Genomic DNA, 18,170 nt, shown 5'->3' on the forward strand with positions numbered 1-18,170 from the left:
ACTACTGAGCCTGTGCTCTAGAGCCCGCGAGCCACAACTACTGAAGCCTGCGTGCCACAACTACTGAGGCCCACGTGCCTAGGGCCCGTGCTCCGCAACATGAGAGGCCACTGCAATGAGAAGGCTGTGCACCGCATCGAAGAGTGGCCACCGCTCACCGCAACTAGTGAAAAGCCCGCGCGCAGCAACGGACACCCAACGCAGCCAAAAATAAATAAATTTATAAAAAATATATATTAAAAAAATAAATAAATAAATAAAATAAAACTGGAATCTCCATATATACTTTCTGAAACGTTTTCCTCTTTCCCAACCTCATTCCTGTTTCATATTCTCTGTAGCACTACACGCACACACAACCCTTATTTATTGTCTGTCTCTTTGAATACAAAAAAAAAAAATTTTTTTTTTGGTTGTGCCAGGCCGTTTGCAGGGATCTTACCTGACCAAGGATCATTGAACCCATGCCCCCTGCAGTGGAGGCGTGGAGCCCTAACCACTGGACTGCCAGGGAATTCCCAGAATATTTGTTGAGGTATAATTTTTGCTCTAGAGTTCCCCTCAGGATCAGGCTGCACTCACTTGGCTTTTTAACTTACTACCCCCCGCCCCCCCCGCCGTCTATTAGCCAGTTTCTACTGGAAGCAGTTCCTTAACAAATCATATAAATATTATATATACATTTTTTCTTTTTTACAAAACTGGAGCCAACTTGTGACCATAGAAGAAACACAACGGACCCAGAGAATGGCACAGTTTTCCATGATGAAATTCATTCAAGAACATCATTTTAACACCTGGATAGTTTCTTCACCAGTCTCTTGGTGATGGGCATCAGATTTATTGCCTATATTCCCCATTATAAATGTTGATCTGATGAATGTCCTTCCGTTTAAATGTGGTTATGCATCGCAGCTTATTTCCTTAGGAAAGATTCCTAGAGACAGAATTGTGGGTCAAAGGGTGTGAGCATTTCTGAACTCTTGATATATGTCACCAAATTGCCCTCCTGAAAGATTGTATCAGTTCCATACACAGAATAGAAGAGTGTCTGTTTTTTCCCCCATCTTTACCCTTTGCCCACATTGAGTATTATTTTTAAAGCTCTTTACCCATCTCATAGACAAAAGTCTTGTTCTGATGGCTTTTCTTTGATTACCAGTGGGCTCCCCTTCACTGCTTTGCTCTTCACTCCCACTGGAATGGGAATTTTGCTCTAATTTCCACATGTATCACATTATTTGTAGTTAATTTGTTGGGTGTCTCTCTGTCTCATTAGAAGGTAATTGACATAGACCTTATACAGTGTACCTTTTTTTTTTAACATCTTTATTGGGGTATAATTGCTTTACAATGGTGTGTTAGTTTCTGCTTTATAACAAAGTGAATCAGTTATACATATACATATGTTCCCATATCTCTTCCCTCTTGCGTCTCCCTCCCTCCCACCCTCCCTATCCCACCCCTCTATACAGTGTATCTTAATGCCTTATCCAAGGTTCCTTTGGTTGCAGGTAGAGAACCATCTCACACTATCTAATTAAGGAAATTTATTAAGGATACAAGAGTGTTGGAAAGCTGCCAACAGCAAAGCCATTCTCTCTCTCTCTCTCTCTCTCCATGTCTCCTTCATCTTTCTCATTCTGCCAATCAGCTTTCTCATGCTCATGGTTCCACCTCGGTTCGGTTCCAAACACTCACAGAAATTAATTGGCTCTTTCCAAATTCCAATCCCAAATTCATGACTGGCTCACCTAGGGTCTGGAGTCTGCCCAGGGCCAGTCATGCCGCAGATGCTGTGGTTCTCCTCAAGGCATTCTCCTCTCCTACCCACGTACCTGGCCAGCTGTTCCAGCAGGTTCTATCCTGGTGCAAACCATCCCTGTGCTGTGGCTTTGTCCAGAGCTGCCCTGCCACCCGCTGAGTGGCACCTCAATGGTCTAGTTTTCTCTCTCCCAAGGCCAGGCTAAGACACAGCCTCAAGCCTCAGTCCCACCCCTCCAAGAAGCCCTTTTACAACCACTAATCAAACCCTGGCTCAGGGGAAGCAAGGACTGTCCCCTAGAGAAGAATCTGGGGCAGGTTAACGTTTATCTGCCTCGGCAGGCAATCTGGATGGGCAGGTTACAAATCTATGAGATTATTCTCCTTATGGAGTCAGAATTTGGTAGCATAACTCACAAGCTCCTGAGCAGGTGCTATGGACTGGCCACTCCTTAATACCGAAGTGCCAGGAACATCAAGCTTGAGGTCTTCTGTCCCGTACACCCTTCTGATAATCACTTGCCAGATTTGAATGGCTAGAATTGGGACTTCCCTGGAAGCCCAGTTGTTAAGACTCCATGTTTCCACTGTAGGGGGCCCGGGTTCAATCCCTGGTTAGGGAACTAAGATCCCACAAGCCGAATGGCATGGCCAAAAAAAAAAAAAAAAAAGAGAATGGAACGGATAAAAAAATGTCATCTATCCATACAGTGGAATATTATTCAGCCATAAAAAGGAATGAAATACTGACACAGGCTACAACATGAATGAACCTCGAAAACATTACGCTAAGTGAGAGAAGCCAGACACCAGACACAAAAGGTCATACGTTGTTTGTTTCCATTCATATGAAATGTCCAGGATAGGCAAATCTATAGAGACAGAAAGTAGATTAGTGGTTACTTTGGGAAGGGGGAGATGGGGAGATGGGAAGGTGATAGTTAAAGGGCAGGTTTGTTTGTTTGTTTGTTTTTTGCAGTGATGAAAATATTCTAAAATTGACTTGATGAAGGGTGCATAACTCTGTGAATATACTAAGAACCATCGAGTTGTACATTTTAAACGGGTGAATTGTATGGTGAATTCTCTCAATAAAGCTGTTTTTTAAAAGTCTCCGGTGCAGAACGAGCGCCCTCTAGGGGCTCTCAGATGTCCAGAGAGAGTCACAGGCCACTTTTTTTTTTTTTGAGACTTCTGCTAAATTAAAAATCAGAGAAATGCCTAAAGAGGGTAACACAAAGTGCAGAAAATGTTATTTAAATTTTTACTGAAGTATAAAATACATACATAAAAGTGGAAATATCCTCGGTGCATAGCTTGATAGATTTTTGCAAACTGAGCACACCATTCTTGTCACGACTGACTCTCTGGGACTCTCCCTTGGGAACGATGCCAAAAGTCTAAATTTGAGTCCCATCGTATATATGAGGCCACCTTTTTTTTTCTTTTTAGAGTTTATTGCAACTTTGGGAAATTAGTGGTAGACCATATGGTTTTAAAAAACAATATGTGGCTGCACTTAAATTCACATAAAAATAGCATTTTAAAAACCATAATGAAATTTAATCCTTTTACACAGGTTAACAAAATGTATTACAAGAAAAACTAAACATTGGGTTTAACAAAAGCAATATTTTTGAAAGTGGAACAATGGAAATATTTTTTCAAATGTTTTACAAATGGTCACCTCTGGGTCCATTTACCACACTAGGGGATCAACGTTGTTCAAATACTTCTGTGCTCAACTGAGCCACTTACCTACAGCACAGTAGTACTAGAAATCAATCCTAAGGTCAAGATGTAAGACCATAAGAGACTAGATCCTAAATGTTTTACAGCCTCCTCAGTAAGAGGTGCTTTTCCTTCCCCAAACAGGATGAGGTCACTTCTGAGCGACTCTATGGGACCCCTCTTTTCCTCTCCTTTCTCTCCTTTCTTAATCTCTAGGGTTATGCCATCAAAGGATTTTATAAAAGTAAAAAGTCAATTCCTCAGTTGTACTAGCCACGTTCCAAGTATCCAGTAGGCACTTGTGGCAACTGGCTCTCCTAGGGGACAGCGCAGATACAGAACATTTCCTTTACCATAGAAAGTTCTATTGGACAGTGCTGCTTTCAGGGATGAGCTCTGATCTCTTGTTTTATCCCTTCCTTGCAAGGTTTCCTTTCACTGCCCACAGCTCCCCATCCTTTTTTTTTTTAAAGTTGGTCAAGGAAATGCTCTGTCAGAACCTAACATAATGTCTACCGGGATAAGCCAGGGGAAATTATGGTGTTTGAAAATAGTTCTTAGGCAAAGAAATACAGCTAATAAATCATCCCAAGGAAATATGCACAACCTCACCAGCAATTAAAGAAATGAGAGTTAAAATAACCCTGCCATGCATTACATACTGTCTAGACTAGAAAAATGTGTAAAAATCATGGACTGTGATATTGCCAACACTGTGGGGAAAAATGCACCATTACCTACCACTAGCCATCCTGGCAATTAGTTAAATCCTCCTGAAGAACCATCTGGAACCATGTTACAGAAACTATAAAGCTATTTTCTAATTCCACTTAACTACTACTGACTACTATATATTTAATAGATAGCTGGTATGAGGCACAGTACTTGGTACTTTACAGAGTTTTTAAAAAAATGTACGTGTGTTTTCACAACAATTCTATGAGGGAGGTAGGTAGCCTTACCTTCATTTTAAAAATCTGCAAACTCTTAGGTTCACAAAAGTTAAGGAAGATACCCAGAGTAAAAGAGCAAAATAAGTGGCTGAGCCAGGATTCAATCTTAGACTTTTTGACCTAGGAAGACCTGCTCAGAACACCACATTGCCTCCCGTTTCAGAGAATTGCCTCCAAGGGAATGGTACAATTAGGGCGGGGAAAGAAATTTACGCAAAAATATACATATTAAAGTAATTATGACACGTATTACAAAGGAAAAATTGGAAAATGCACACAGAAGACAATGTAAGCTGGGCCCGGCACACAGAAGGCTCTCAAAAAAATTTTTTTTTAAAAAGCAATTCGGTGAAAAAGATCTCTGGCCCTTTAAAAGTCAGAGGCGGGTAAAACAGAAAGGAGGCGGGTTAAGAACTGACGCGAGAAGCTGCTTGCCTTATTTAAATGAGCGTGCGTAAAGGCTTGCCCTCGTTCCTCGCCACGTTCCTCACTCAGTGCGCGTGCGCTGTCTTAACCCTGAGGCGGCTCTCGGCTGCTCCTGCCTATTTAGGGGGGCGGAGACAGTCACGTGAGTTCCGTGGACCTGCCTTCTCCCTCCCAATTAACCAGCCCCGCCCCTCTCTTGCACATGCGCGTACTTCGGCACTAGACCAGGAGGTCGGTGAATGGCTCCAGGAGTTGCGCCTGCGCTGTGGACGCCTCTGCCGGAAGTGGGCGGGATCGTGTTCCAAAGCCGAAAGGGCGGAGGGAGAAAGCGCGGCAAGAGTGGCTGAATGGAAAGCTGAATTTCGGGACCGCTCGAATGCCTTGCTGCACAATTACGGAAACTAGAAATGTAAGGCCAGAATGTGATCACTGGAACTTAATTTTCGATTTTAGAAACGTTTTACAAGACTATTCTTTTTTACATGTGTGTTAAGTAAAGGTTTTAGGTTGAAAGAATTTTCCCTGTTTTCTTTTTCCCCATGACTTTTTTTTTTCCCTCTCTCCGCCGCACCGCGGCGCTTGTGGGATCTTAGTTCCCCCACTAGGGATGGAACCTGGGCTCCTGCGGTGGAAGTGCAGAGTCCTAACCACTGGACCACCAGGGAAGTCCCACCATGAATTCTTATATTCTGAAAGACTTAAGGACTCAATAAGGACACATTTGGGTGACTATGTGCCAGGTTGAAAAGAAGTATTATTTAAAAAAAAAAAAATAAGGCACACCTTCTCGCCCACATAAAAGTAGGTCCTCGTCAGGAATCCCAGTCAGGAAATCATTAGGAAGAGATGTTGAATAAGAGCCAGAAAAGAAACAAGTCTGCATAGAGGTAAGTGTGATTTTGTGACGTAAAAGTTAGAAATGTTTTGGAAGTCCCCTGTGTCAGTTCATCAACTTGATTCCTTGTGGAAAACGTGTTATCTTTGGAGATTCAAAGATGAATATAATTCAGCCCCTGTCCTTGACGAGTTCACACTCAGAAAGGAAGGACGGCAGGGTTCAGGGATACGAATACCCTGGGCAAGGTCCTGGAGGTAAGCATGATAGTGTAGTGACTCCGGACACTGTCTTGACCAAAGTGGAAGGATGGCCTCACACAACATGGGAGATCGTGTTGAACGCCCTATGAACAGAGTGGGGGTAGACTGGGAGTGAGGAGGTCCAGATGCCAGGCTGAGGAAGGTTGGCTCCAAATCCAGTGGCCAGGAACCACTGTGTTTTCTTGAACTTGCTGTGCTGGCAGGGGCTGAGGCAGAAGGTGACTTTTTGACCACAGTGATTGGTTGAACAGGGAGAAGTTGGGAAAACTGTCTAAGAAAGTCTCAACCTGGCAGGCAGTAAAACCTCCCCAACTGCCAAGTTATGAATTCTAATTAAGGATGCAAACCATGAAAAGGAAAGAGAAGGTGATTCTTGGGTATCCTTAGGAAGTTGCTCAGACAATTACTGGGCTTTTCTCGTTTGGGTAGCCACCTTCTCTTTAAACTGTTTTCTCCTTGAGACAGAGCATCTTAGAAGAGTCCCAAGCCAAGAATGGACCTGCCCTGAAAGGAATGAACTGTTTCATAGGTACCTCATAAAGAACAGAAAAATAATGAAAATGCAAACAAGGAAACCCTTAAATGGACTCAAAATACACCAGTTAGTACAACCCTCCTCACAGGGGAGTCACACAGGGCCTCATGCTCAGAAGTGCCTTGTGCTTGGCTTAATATTCTGCTGTTACTGTTCTGAAATTCTTAATAACTTTTTATTTTATTTATTAATTTTGACTGCATTGGATCTTCATTTTTGCGCGCGGGCTCTCTCTAGTTGCAGCAAGCGGGGGCTACTCCGCATTGCGGTTGCACGGGTTTCCCACTGCGGTGGCGTCTCTTGTTGCAGAGCATGGGCTCTAGGCGCACAGGCTTCAGTAGTTGTGGCATGCGGGCTCAGTAGTTGTGGCTTGCGGGCTCTAGAGCTCAGGCTCAGTAGTTGTGGTGCACGGGCTTAGTTGCTCCACGGCATGTTGGGGTCTTCCCGGCCCAGGGCTTGAACCCGTGTCCCCTGCACTGGCAGGCGGATTCTTAACCACTGCACCACCAGAGAAGGCCCTATATTATTTTTTAAACTTAATACTTTAGTTGTTTTCTGCTTAAAAGTAATTCATGCTCAAATGATTATCCCCCAAATCAGGATAGTGGTTACCTTAGGGGAAGGGAGGGAGAAGGTTAGGATCAGGGAAGAGCGGTCTGGGGTTATCTAAGGTGATGGCAATGTCTTCTTTTTGTTGTTGTTGTTGGCAATGTTATTCTTGACCTGGGTCTTAGTCACACAGATTCTCTTTATGATTACTATTTAAACTGTACACGTACAATTTATGCATTTTTCTGTATACATTATATGTCACCATAAAAAGGTAATATAGTCTCATTGTTGAAAATGTGGAAAGCAAATTTTTTTTTACTAAAGATGAAGAATGTTGACATATTTCCACCACCCCAGCTCTGTGAGTAGTAGTTTTTCAGGTGAAAGAAAAAAAGACTATTTGTGAATAAATCTGTTGAGTTTTGCCTTTTGTTGGAAGAAAAAGAAATTCTGTGAAGTTGCCAGCAGGTGGCGCAATTAAATAAGATTTAGTCTTGCAGGCTCAAAAGCAAACCAAACCAAAACCAAAAAGCAGCCAACACTTCCCCTGGTGATTGGAAAACGTTTTGGTGAATTTCCCACTACCTACAATCTTCCTCCAATATCCACCATTATACAAAAGAACCTGGTAAATATGCCTTCATTAGGGAACTGTCAGACCTAATTCTTCAAATGCATCGAAGACACTGGATGTTTTCTCCCTGTTTCTTGACAGAGAGCCTCCAAAATAACAGGGTTGGCTGGGACCCAGGATATAGCGCTTTTTGTGTCTGCAACAAATGAGGACAGCAAAGATGTCTAATAATAAATACATTCCTCAAACGTTCTTAGATGGCTTTTGTTTTTGTTTTTTGTTTTTTTTGCGGTACGCGGGCCTCTTACTGTTATGGCCTCTCCCGTTGCGGAGCACAGGCTCCGGACGCGCAGGCTCAGCGGCCATGGCTCACGGGCCCAGCCGCTCCGCAGCATGTGGGATCTTCCCAGACCGGGGCATGAACCCGTGTCCCCTGTATCTGCAGGCGGACTGTGAACCACTGCGCCACCAGGGAAGCCCCTCTTAGATGGCTTTTGAGACGAATTAGGAAGTGTTCAGTTTCTAAATCTTTATCAAGCACTTCCTTCCACTCACATCTCTTTGATAATGGCCACTGGAGGTTGGGTAAGTTTTCACATAAGAAAAAAAGACGTTTTAATCTGGACACTAAGCCAAAGAAAGAGATCAACGTACTCATCATCCTTCTCATTAAGATACACTTATTTGGGGGACTTCCCTGGTGGTCTAGTGGTTAAGACACCACGCTCCCAATGCAGGGGGCCGGGGTTCAATCCCTGGTCAGGGAACTAGATCCCACACGCCGCAATTAAGACCCGGTGCAGCCAAATAAATAAATAAATATTTTAAAAAATCAAAGATTTATTTGGGGCAAGGTTGGCCTGAGGACTGGGCACAGGATGGTGGTGGCCATGGGAGATTGGTTACATATGAGGAGGAATGATCAGATAAGTAAATATATTAAGGATGACAGGAGCCAGGTTTCCCACTGCTGGAGAGGGGAATAGTGAATCTGGAAGGGGACAAACTAGAATGAACTCTGTGGACTGGAATTGGATATTGGTGTGAAGTCATGGTTTTCAATATTTATAAATAGAATTATAAATAAAGGTGTAAATGTGTACATATATACATGCATAATATATAAATATAGACCCTAGATCTGTCCTCAGAGAGAAGAGAATAGTGACATCCCATAGTGATGAACACACACATCTAGTACCCAGAACTTGATTTCTAGGGAATTTCCTGGTGGTCTAGTGGTTAGGACTCCACGCTTTCACTGCCAAGGGCCTGGGTTCAATCCCTGGTCAGGGAACTAAGATCCTGCATGGCACAGCCAAAAACAAAAAACAAAACAAAACAAACTTGGTGGGACTTCCCCTGGTGGTCCAGCGGTTAAGACTCTGCACTCCCATTGCAGGGGGCCTAGGTTTTATCCCTGGTCAGGGACCTAGATCCCGCATGTCACAACTAAGATCTGGAACAGCCAAATAAATAAATATATTAATTAAAAAATCCAACTTGGTTTCTAAATGCCATTCTCCACTGGAAAGAACCAGGAATGCTTGGAGAAATGGCTGATTTCAGAGTTGGAGCTGGCAAAGTATAAGATGTGCTTGGAACATCTTTTTGTGTCAAAAAGTAAGGAAATGCGGGCTTCCCTGGTGGTGTAGTGGTTAAGAATCCTCCTGCCAGTGCAGGGGACACAGATTCGAGCCCTTGTCTGGAAAGATCCCACAAGCTGCGGAACAACTAAGCCCGTGCACCACAACTACTAAGCCTGTGCTCTAGGGCCCGCAAGCCACAACTACTGAGCCTGCGTGCTGCAACTACTGAAGCCCACGCGCCTAGAGCCCATGCTCCACAACAAGAGAAGCCACCTCAATGAGAAGCCCGCACACCACAATAAAGAGTAGCCCCCTGCTCACCGCAACCTGCGTGGCAACGAAGACCCAACGAAGCCAAAAATAAAATAAATAGAAAATAAATAAATTAGAAAAAAAAAAGTAAGGAAATGCTTGAAGAATGTTGGGGATCTATCAAAAAGACAGAAGTCAGCTAAAAGTGAATCTCAGTGGCCAAGTCTGTGACAACTTGAGCATCAAAATAGTTATAGTAATGGATTATAACTCGTTGACTAAGATAAAAAACATGAGTTCATGCTGATATAAATAAATGGAAAGTTTGATGAAGAACAGGGTATTTACGTAGTTAGAGTATCTCCCATAAAATACTTGCAAAGGGAATAAGAGTAACTTGACAGGGGAGAAACCGGGAAAACACTACCTTAAGCAAAGTGAACGTCGTCAGTAGTGGGACACATTGGAATTCTGTGCCACCTGTTGAGCTGCAGTGAGGAGAAAATAGCATCACTTCTGCGGTTGTCCCAGCAAAGATACCTAACCTCAGTCTAATCAGAGGACCTATTAGGCAAACCCTAAGTGAGGAAAGTTCTACAAAGTAACTGTCCTGTCCTGTTCAGAAATTTCAAGAGCAGGAAGATGAAGGAAGATTGAGGAACTGTTCTATATGAAAGGAGGCTAAAGAGACATGACAACTACACACGGCAGGTGAGCCTGGATTGGATCCATTTACTATGAAGGACGTTTTTGGCACAATTGGGAAACTTGAATGGGGTCTGAGGATTAGAAGGAGTAATGTATCAGTGTTAATTTCTTGATTTTGATGCTTGTACTTTGGTTGATTAGGAGAATGTTCTTGATTGTGGGAAATGCCCACTAAAGTATTCAGGAGTGATGGGGTGAACTGGATGAGCAATCTATGCTGAATGGGTTTGAAAAATAAGTTATTTGTACTGTACTTGCAACTTTTCTTTAAGTTTGAGATTTTTTGGATAAGTTAAAAAGTATATGTATATAAATCAACACACAGAATGGGAAAAATAGGGACTTCCCTGGTGGCGCAGTGGTTAAGAATCCGCCTGCCAATGCAGGGGACACGGGTTCGATCCCTGGCCCAGGAAGATCCCACATGCTGCGGAGCAACTAAGCCAGTGCGCCACAACTACTGAAGTCCGCGTGCCTAAAGCCTGTGCTCTGCAACAGGAGAAGCCACCGCAGTGAGAAGCCTGCGCACCGCAACAAGGAGGAGTCCCCGCTCGCTGCAACTAGAGAAAACCCGCGCGCAGCAATGAAGACCCGGTGCAGCCAAAAATAAATAAATAAATACATTTATTTAAAAAAAAAACCCACAGTGAGATACACTTCACACAAAATCACAAGGTTGGCTAAAATGTAAAACAGAGAAAATAACAAGTGTTGACCAGGATGTGGAGAAATTGGAACCCTAGTACTTTGCTGGTGAGGATGTAAAATGCAGCCACTTTGGAAACCAGTTTATTGCTTCCTCAAAATGTTAAAGGTACCATCTGACTAGGCAATTCCACTCCTGAGTGTAATACAAAGTGAAAAGAAAACATGTGTCCACACAAAAACTTGTGCACAAATGTTTGTAGTAGTAGTATTCATAATAATCAAAAAGTGGAAAAAAAATTTTCCATTTACAGTTGAATGGATAAACAAAATGTGTAACTCCAGTCTGAGCCTGAAGGCTTTAGAACCAAGAGAACTGATGGTGTAAATCCCAGTCCCAGGGCAGGAGACTGAAGTCCCAGCTTAACGGGTCAGGCAGAGAGAGAGAATTCTCTCTTCCTCTACCTTTTTGTTCTATTCAGACCCTCAGCTGATTGGACGAGGCCTTCTTATATTGGGGAAGAGAAGCTGCTTTACTCAGTTTACTGATCCAAACAATCTCTTCTGGAAAAACCCTTGCAGACACATCCAGAATAATGTTTAACCAGATACCTGAGCATTCGTGGCTCAGTCAGTTGAGACATAAAGTTAATCATCTTGATAGCTCAATAAAGCTATTATTAAATATATATACATTTTATTGTTCAAAACTGTCAAGGTCGTGAAAAAAACAAGGAAGACTGAGATACTATCACAGACCAGGAGAATATGGAGACATGATATTTAAATGTGGTGTCAGATTGAATCGTGCAACAGAAAAAGGACATCAGTAGAAAGACTGGTTAAACTTGAATAAATTCTGGAGTTTAGTTCATAGTAACATGCCTTTGTTAATTTCTTAGTTTTGATAAAGATGCCATGGTTATGTAAATTGTCAACATTAGGGGGAAATGAGTGAAGGAGAGTAAATGGGAACTCTCTGCACTATCTTTGCCGTCATGTTTGTAAATCTAAAAGTACCCCAGGACGTCCCTGCTGGTCCGCTGGCTAAGACTCTGCGCTCCCAATGCAGGGGGCCCGGGTCCGATCCCCGGTCGGGAAACTAGATCCCACATGCCGCAACTAAGACCCAGCACAGCCAAATAATTAAATATTTAAAAAAGAAAAAAGAAAAGACTCTGTGCTTCCACTGCAGGGGGCGCGGGTTTGATCCCTGGTCAGGGAACTAAAATCCCACATGCCGTGCGGCACAGCCCCCCAAAAAAAGTATCCCAAAATAAAATGTTTGTTTTTTTAAAACCCAAATATATAAAGTTAGTGCTTTCTGGTGCTTACATATCAGGCACTTTACCTACGTCATCTCATTTAGTCCTCAAAACAATCCTACAGAGCAACCCCCAACTTACAGAGAAGGCGAATTATGTACTCAGGGTCACGCATCTGGCAAGTGGCAGGGCTGGGATTTGAACTCAGGTCTGTCTGACTAGTAAATCACACAGCCCCAGCCAGCCAGGACTTTACAGTCCCAGGTAGGCCCAGTAATGCAAATAACTGAATAAGGACATAAAGGACATTTTGATACCTGGAGAGTAAATATTAAACAAATAAATTTTTATAGATAATACTGTTTACATTATAAACCTGTGAACAGAAAGATAGGGGTTTAAAATTTCTATCAAACACCTGAACAACATTTCAGGAAAAACATTATAGGAGGGGTGGTAGTGTGATGAATTGGGAGATTGGGATTGACATATATACACTAATATGTATAAAATGGATAGCTAATAAGAACCTGCTGTATAAAAAAAATTCAAAAAAAACCTGGGTTTAATCTACTGTGTTCAGACTACTTTTAAAACCCTTTTGCCTCTACGTTTTCCCTCTATCAAAACTGCTCTATTGGGGCTTCCCTGGTGGCGCAGTGGTTGAGAGTCTGCCTGCCGATGCAGGGGACACGGGTTCGTGCCCCAGTCCGGGAAGATCCCACATGCCGCGGAGCGGCTGGGCCCATGAGCCGTGGCCACTGAGCCTGCACGTCCAGAGCTTGTGCTCCGCAATGGGAGAGGCCACAACAGTGAGAGGCCTGTGTACCGCAAAACAAAAAAAACCCAAAAAACTGCTCTATTTAGTGCCACCAATAAATTTTTGTTGCTTTGTTTTCTTCTTTTAAAAATTATTTTAACAGAAAAAAGAAAATTCCATCAGTTTATATGGTGGACTATTTTTTTTTTTTCACTTGCCCCAATATTATTTATTGGAAGAGAAATTCTTTCAATTCCCTTCTTTCCTTCTTCCCTCCCACCATATGCTGGACTATTTCTGTTATACTAAATTCACTCAATCTCTTTCAGGGTACACGAATGATCATATAACTTTAATCAGTATATATACATTATTTGGAGATCTACTTTTTTACTTAAACATGCTTTAATGTACCTGTTTAAAGGTATCCATTTAGTTCCCATAATAATTTTTAACAGCCATATAGTATTACATGAAATAGACAGGTTATAGCTTTTTTTTTTTTTTCTGTTTTTTAATTTTTTGGCTGCACCTCGTACCGTGCAGGATCTTAGTTGCCCAACCAGGGATTGAACCCGGGCCACCGCAGTGAAAGCGCTCAGTCCTAACCACTGGACTGCCAGGGAATTCCCAAGACAGACTGCAGCTTACTTAACTGTTTTCCTCTCGTGGGGCACTTGGGATGCTTCCAGTGTGTGGCTGATCTGAAAAATGCTGCTATAACCATCTTTGCACAAATTGCTTGTTACAGTCTTGGGGACTATTTTTTTTTGTGGGAGGGACTATTTTGAGCAAGGGCGTTTGTGGGAAGCAGACGAAGGAAAAGTCCCTGGAATTTTCACTTCTCCCTGGGCAGCTGCTCTTATTTTAGAATAGGCTCTTGGCATCCTGCAGTGCATAAGTAACAGAGCTACCAGTAGCTGGATGAGCTGGGGAAAGTTCTTTCACCTCTCTGTACCTTGGACCCTTGCTATTTCAAGTGTGGTCCTTGAACCAGTAGTATTGGCTGGGAGCTTGTAGAATTACAGAATCTTGGATCCTTCCTAGAACCTACTGAATCACAATATGCATTTTAACAAGATCTCCAGGAGGTGGTTTAAAGCACACTGAAAGCTGGAGAAACCATGCCTTAGAGTACTTACCTGTCGAATAGGGATAATAAAGGTCCTTCCTCATAAGGTCGTCGTGCATTATACATATACGTAATGCATTAACACATATACATAAAGTGCATAGAAGAACGCCAAGCACATAGTAGGTGCTATGTGTTCCTTTATTTTTTGGCCACGCCACGAGGCTCGTGGGATCTTAGTTCCCAGACCAGGGATTGAACCCTAGCCCTGGGCAGTGAAAGCACCAAGTCCTAACTACTGGACCACCAGGGAATTCCCGTTTGCTACTTTTATGACTCTCCCCAGCTGACTGAGCAAATTCTACAGCTGGTAGGTCCCTAAGTAGAGTGCCTTAAAATAAGCAAATAGGAGAGATTTCCCCCTGGTGGTGTGGGGAGGGGGTGGGGGAGGAATCTTGCAACGCACATTCTCACCATTCTCACGTATCATGGTCAAAATCCCTAAGAAGAGGCACATCCAGCCCCAGGAAGCTGATGAGTGAGTCTGAAAGCTCTTTGGGCAGAAACCGGGACAGGGTGGCAGCCAGGTAAGATCTGATACTTCTGGCACCTAAGCAGCTACACTGATGGGGGTGGCCAGCCTGTGCCATCTACAGAAAGGCTTGTGAATAATGCACGTAAAGTCCTGACCCCACAGAGAACAGTCCCTAAGATTTGCAACCTGACCGCTGGCCAACTTGCAGAGAAGGTACATCTGCCTAGCTCTCCCTGGGGGGCAAGGCCAGCCTCTTCAGCCCAGGATCGAGCAGCTGCAAGCATAGGTAAAGGGGGATCGTCGTCCCAAATCCTCTGCTTGGTGACATTTAATTCATCCTTCAAGGCCCTGGATTTCCTTTTCTTTTTTTGCTGTACGCGGGCCTCTCACTGTTGTGGCCTCTCCTGTTGCGGAGCACAGGCTCTGGACGTGCAGGCTCAGCAGCCATGGCTCACAGGCCCAGCCACTCCATGGCATGTGGGATCTTCCCGGACCGGGGCACGAACCCGTGTCCCCTGCATTGGCAGGCGGACTCTCAACCACTGCGCCACCAGGGAAGCCCTGGATTTCCTTTTTGATTCTACTAACCCCAATTAAATAAACTATTTTCTGTTTTTTCACCAAGTGAGTGATTTATCTGGTTTTGCAAACTTCATGACACATTGTATCAGGAGTCTCAAGCTCAGCTGTCTCCAGCCTACATGAAGTAGGCTAGCGCAGTACAACTGAGCCTGCAGGGGACTGTGGCAGCTGGCGAGCCTCCTGTGAAGCGGACATGTGTTCCTCTGGTCCAGCCCATTGCCGAGCACGAACATGAGCCCAGTGTGGCCAGATCTTTCCACTTTTCAAGAGAAAGTAAAAGTCTGGATTTTTATATGAAACTGTCATCTTTTTCTTAATTAAAAAAATTTTACATTTAAAAACTTACATTTAAAACGACTATATTTAAAAACTTAATTTAAAATCTTTTGTTTATAATCCAGCCAAACTGGAAACATCCCAAAGTTACCTCAACTGGTGAACGGATAAACAAATGGATCCATCCATACAATGAAATACACTCAACAAAGGGAGTGTATATACCCATGGAGGGAAACATGGAGACAAACACTTCCATATAATGGTAAGTTGTACGAAGGAGATAAAGCAGGTGAAATGTGACTGGGAGGAGGCATGACCCGTTGGGTGTTCAGGAACAGTTTTTTTTTAGAGATGTTGTTACAGGTTGAATTTTGTCCCACAGAAAGATATGTTGAAGTTCTAATACTCACTCCCTCAGAATGTGACCTTATTTGGAACTAGGTTTTTGCAGATGTAATTAGTTAAACTGAGATGAGTTCATGTTGGAGTAGGGTGGGCCCTTAATCCAAGGAGACTGGTGTCCTTATAAGAGGAGAGGACACACAGAGACAAGCACGTAGGGAAAAAGGCCATGTAAAACAGAGGCAGAGATTGGAGGGGTGAAGCTGCAAGCCAAAGAATGCTGAGGGTTGACCACCACCACCATAAGCTATGAAGAAGCAAGAGAAGATTCTACTCAGAGTCTCAGAGGGAGTATGATCTTGCTGACTCCTTGATTTCTCACTTCTAGCCTCCAGAACTGTGAGAGAATACATTTCTGTTGTTCAAGCCACCCAGTTTGTGGTACTTAACCCAGTTTGTAATTCGGGCAGCCCTAGGAAACTAATACAGGTGTCATTTGAACTAAGGCTAGAATGATGAGAAAAAGGCAACCTTATGAAGATTTAGAGGGAAGAATATTCCATGCAAGGGTAAGAAGAAGAAACCAACAAAAACCGTGGCTGGAGAGTACTTATCGAGAGGGATGAGATAGGAGATGTGACTCGAAAACTAGGCAGGGATAGATCTTGCAGGACTACGCCCGGGAGGTGACGGAATTTGGATTCAATTAGCATTGAGGTGGTTATGTCATTTGAGCGACAGAAACAGCTGTCAAGAGAGTCACCTAGAGTCTTAGAGGGCAGGATCTAGGATGTATTGGTTGAAGTAAATAATGACAATGTGAGATGACAGGGCCCTCTCTTCAGGCCGTCGTTGGCTTTGGCTCAGTTAAGGCAATGCTCCCTCCCCGCAGTCTCCCTTCTACCTCCGGATCCCAGACACCCCCAATACACACAATTTAAGTAAAATAAGCTCTACAAATGCGGTTTGCGGACAAGTTCCCCACCCAAACTAGGCGAGAGAGATTCTGGAGGCGCAGAAGCATTCCCAAGGCGGGGGCAGCCGTAGACCCTACCAAGTTCTGCAAAGCCACAGCAACCCCCCGGCAGGCCCCCGACGCGCGTGGGCGGAGCCGGGGCGGAGCGTACGCATGCGCAGGGCCTGACTCCCGGCGAGGGGTGGGGCGGGCACCAGGGCCGGGGCTGTGACGTCAGGTGCGCGCGTGGCTCCCGCTGCGCAGGAACAGCTGGTGCCTCGGAAGGCGGCCGGCGAGCGGACAGGCGTGGGGTGCTGGTGGCCGGCCGCGCCACGCTGCAGGAGCAACCGCCTCCGCCTCGCACCACTGCACCATGGCCGGCCAGCTGGAGCGTTGCGAGCGCGAGTGGCACGAGCTGGAGGGAGAATTTCAGGAACTGCAGGTAGGACCGGGCCACCTAGTCCTGAAACTCTGCTACCTGATGTGCAGGGTATTCCGCTTCCTGCTTGCCCAGCCCGGGCGGTGGGAACCATTAGGGCCCAGAGGTTGCCCCTGGCTAGGCCCTGGGGGCTGGTGGTCCGCGTGAGCCAGCCCCCTCCCATCTCCCAGTATTTCAATTCTTCATCCCCTTTGGGCGCCGAGTCGAAGCTCCCCATTTCCCCCGCCCTCGCGCCGGCTCTTGGCTCCGCGCACCTCCTTCGCTGCAGAAAGTTGGTCTATGGCCTCTGAGGGGAAGTTCCAGGCGTGTCCATGTGGGGGAGGCCGGAGGGAACAGGTATGTTTGGGGACTCAAAGAGAAAGCCCAGCGCCCACCTCCTCAGGGGTCTCCCCTGACCCCACCGCCGCCCTCCAGCTTTCGGCAGCTCCACTTGTCCTTTACTCTGGCGGGCCAGCCCTCTCCTCTGCAGCTCCATTTTGAGAGATGTGCTTGGGAGCCATTCACCTTGAACCCGTAGACTTTGCTTAGGGGTTAGAGACCCCTGTTCTCAGTCTTTGGGGCTCCTGTGTCTGTGCCCGCCTCTCCGACGCTGCTGCAGGCCGAGTTTGGCGTTGTGGATGACATCTGTCACTTGTGACAGCTGGGCTGCCTCCTTTAGTGATAGAGGCTGCTCCCAGCCCTCACCCATTTGGCCCAGAGCCTTACACTGGGTGGGGTGAGGGCGGGTGTAAGAGGCCCCTTGAGAGAATGGCATTGCCGCTGCGCGGGCCTGGCAGGAGAAGTTGTTTCTGATAGGAGGTTCGCAGAGGCCTCAGCTATCTACCTTGGTGACTAAAGACGCCTCAGGAAACCTTAGAGTTGGCCAAGAGGGATGCCTGGACCGTTTTTGGAGATGAGGCTGTTCCCTCCGCAGCTACCGGATTGTGTCTCTTTTCTCCAGAGTTGGGCTCTGTTTGCCTTAAATCGCATGGAACACCCCAGCCCGCTCCTTCCTGTCCTCAGCTGGAGCAGTGACATTTTCTCTGTCCATGTAGCTCTTGTCTGCAGTTTGGTTGGCCTCTTACTGTGTCCAGAGGAGGGGAGGGGAGATTGGCAAGGGTGTCTGTGATGGGTC

At 45.0% G+C, this 18,170-nt stretch overlaps 1 protein-coding gene and 1 long non-coding RNA gene across 6 annotated transcripts in view; both read left to right on the plus strand.

Moving 5' to 3' along the window:
• The first annotated feature begins 5,065 nt into the window (after window positions 1-5,065).
• Window positions 5,066-15,532, plus strand: LOC113629903 (uncharacterized). 2 transcript variants are annotated; one of them, XR_003436747.1, is made up of 3 exons: window positions 5,066-5,761; window positions 10,098-10,185; window positions 15,443-15,532. It is a non-coding gene; the product is annotated as an uncharacterized LOC113629903 (long non-coding RNA). The 2 variants fall into 2 exon arrangements; XR_003436748.1 differs by lacking the exon at window positions 15,443-15,532 and adding an exon at window positions 10,681-10,732.
• A 1,163-nt stretch (window positions 15,533-16,695) lies between these two features.
• Window positions 16,696-18,170, plus strand: part of TMEM120B (transmembrane protein 120B) — a 47,722-nt gene continuing 46,247 nt past the window's right edge. Inside the window, exon 1 of one of the 4 annotated variants that reach the window (XM_027124858.1) lies at window positions 16,696-17,059. In XM_027124858.1, coding sequence (XP_026980659.1) covers window positions 16,991-17,059 — 69 coding nt within the window. In that variant the 5' untranslated portion in view covers window positions 16,696-16,990. The remainder of the gene's footprint in view (window positions 17,060-18,170) is intronic. The other 3 variants (XM_027124856.1, XM_027124857.1, XM_027124855.1) reach the window with 3 other exon arrangements.

Source organism: Aethalodelphis obliquidens, unplaced genomic scaffold, assembly GCF_003676395.1.
Source record: "Aethalodelphis obliquidens isolate GAN/ISIS:26980383/991018 unplaced genomic scaffold, ASM367639v1 scaffold28, whole genome shotgun sequence".
Taxonomy (NCBI): Eukaryota; Metazoa; Chordata; class Mammalia; order Artiodactyla; family Delphinidae; genus Aethalodelphis; species Aethalodelphis obliquidens.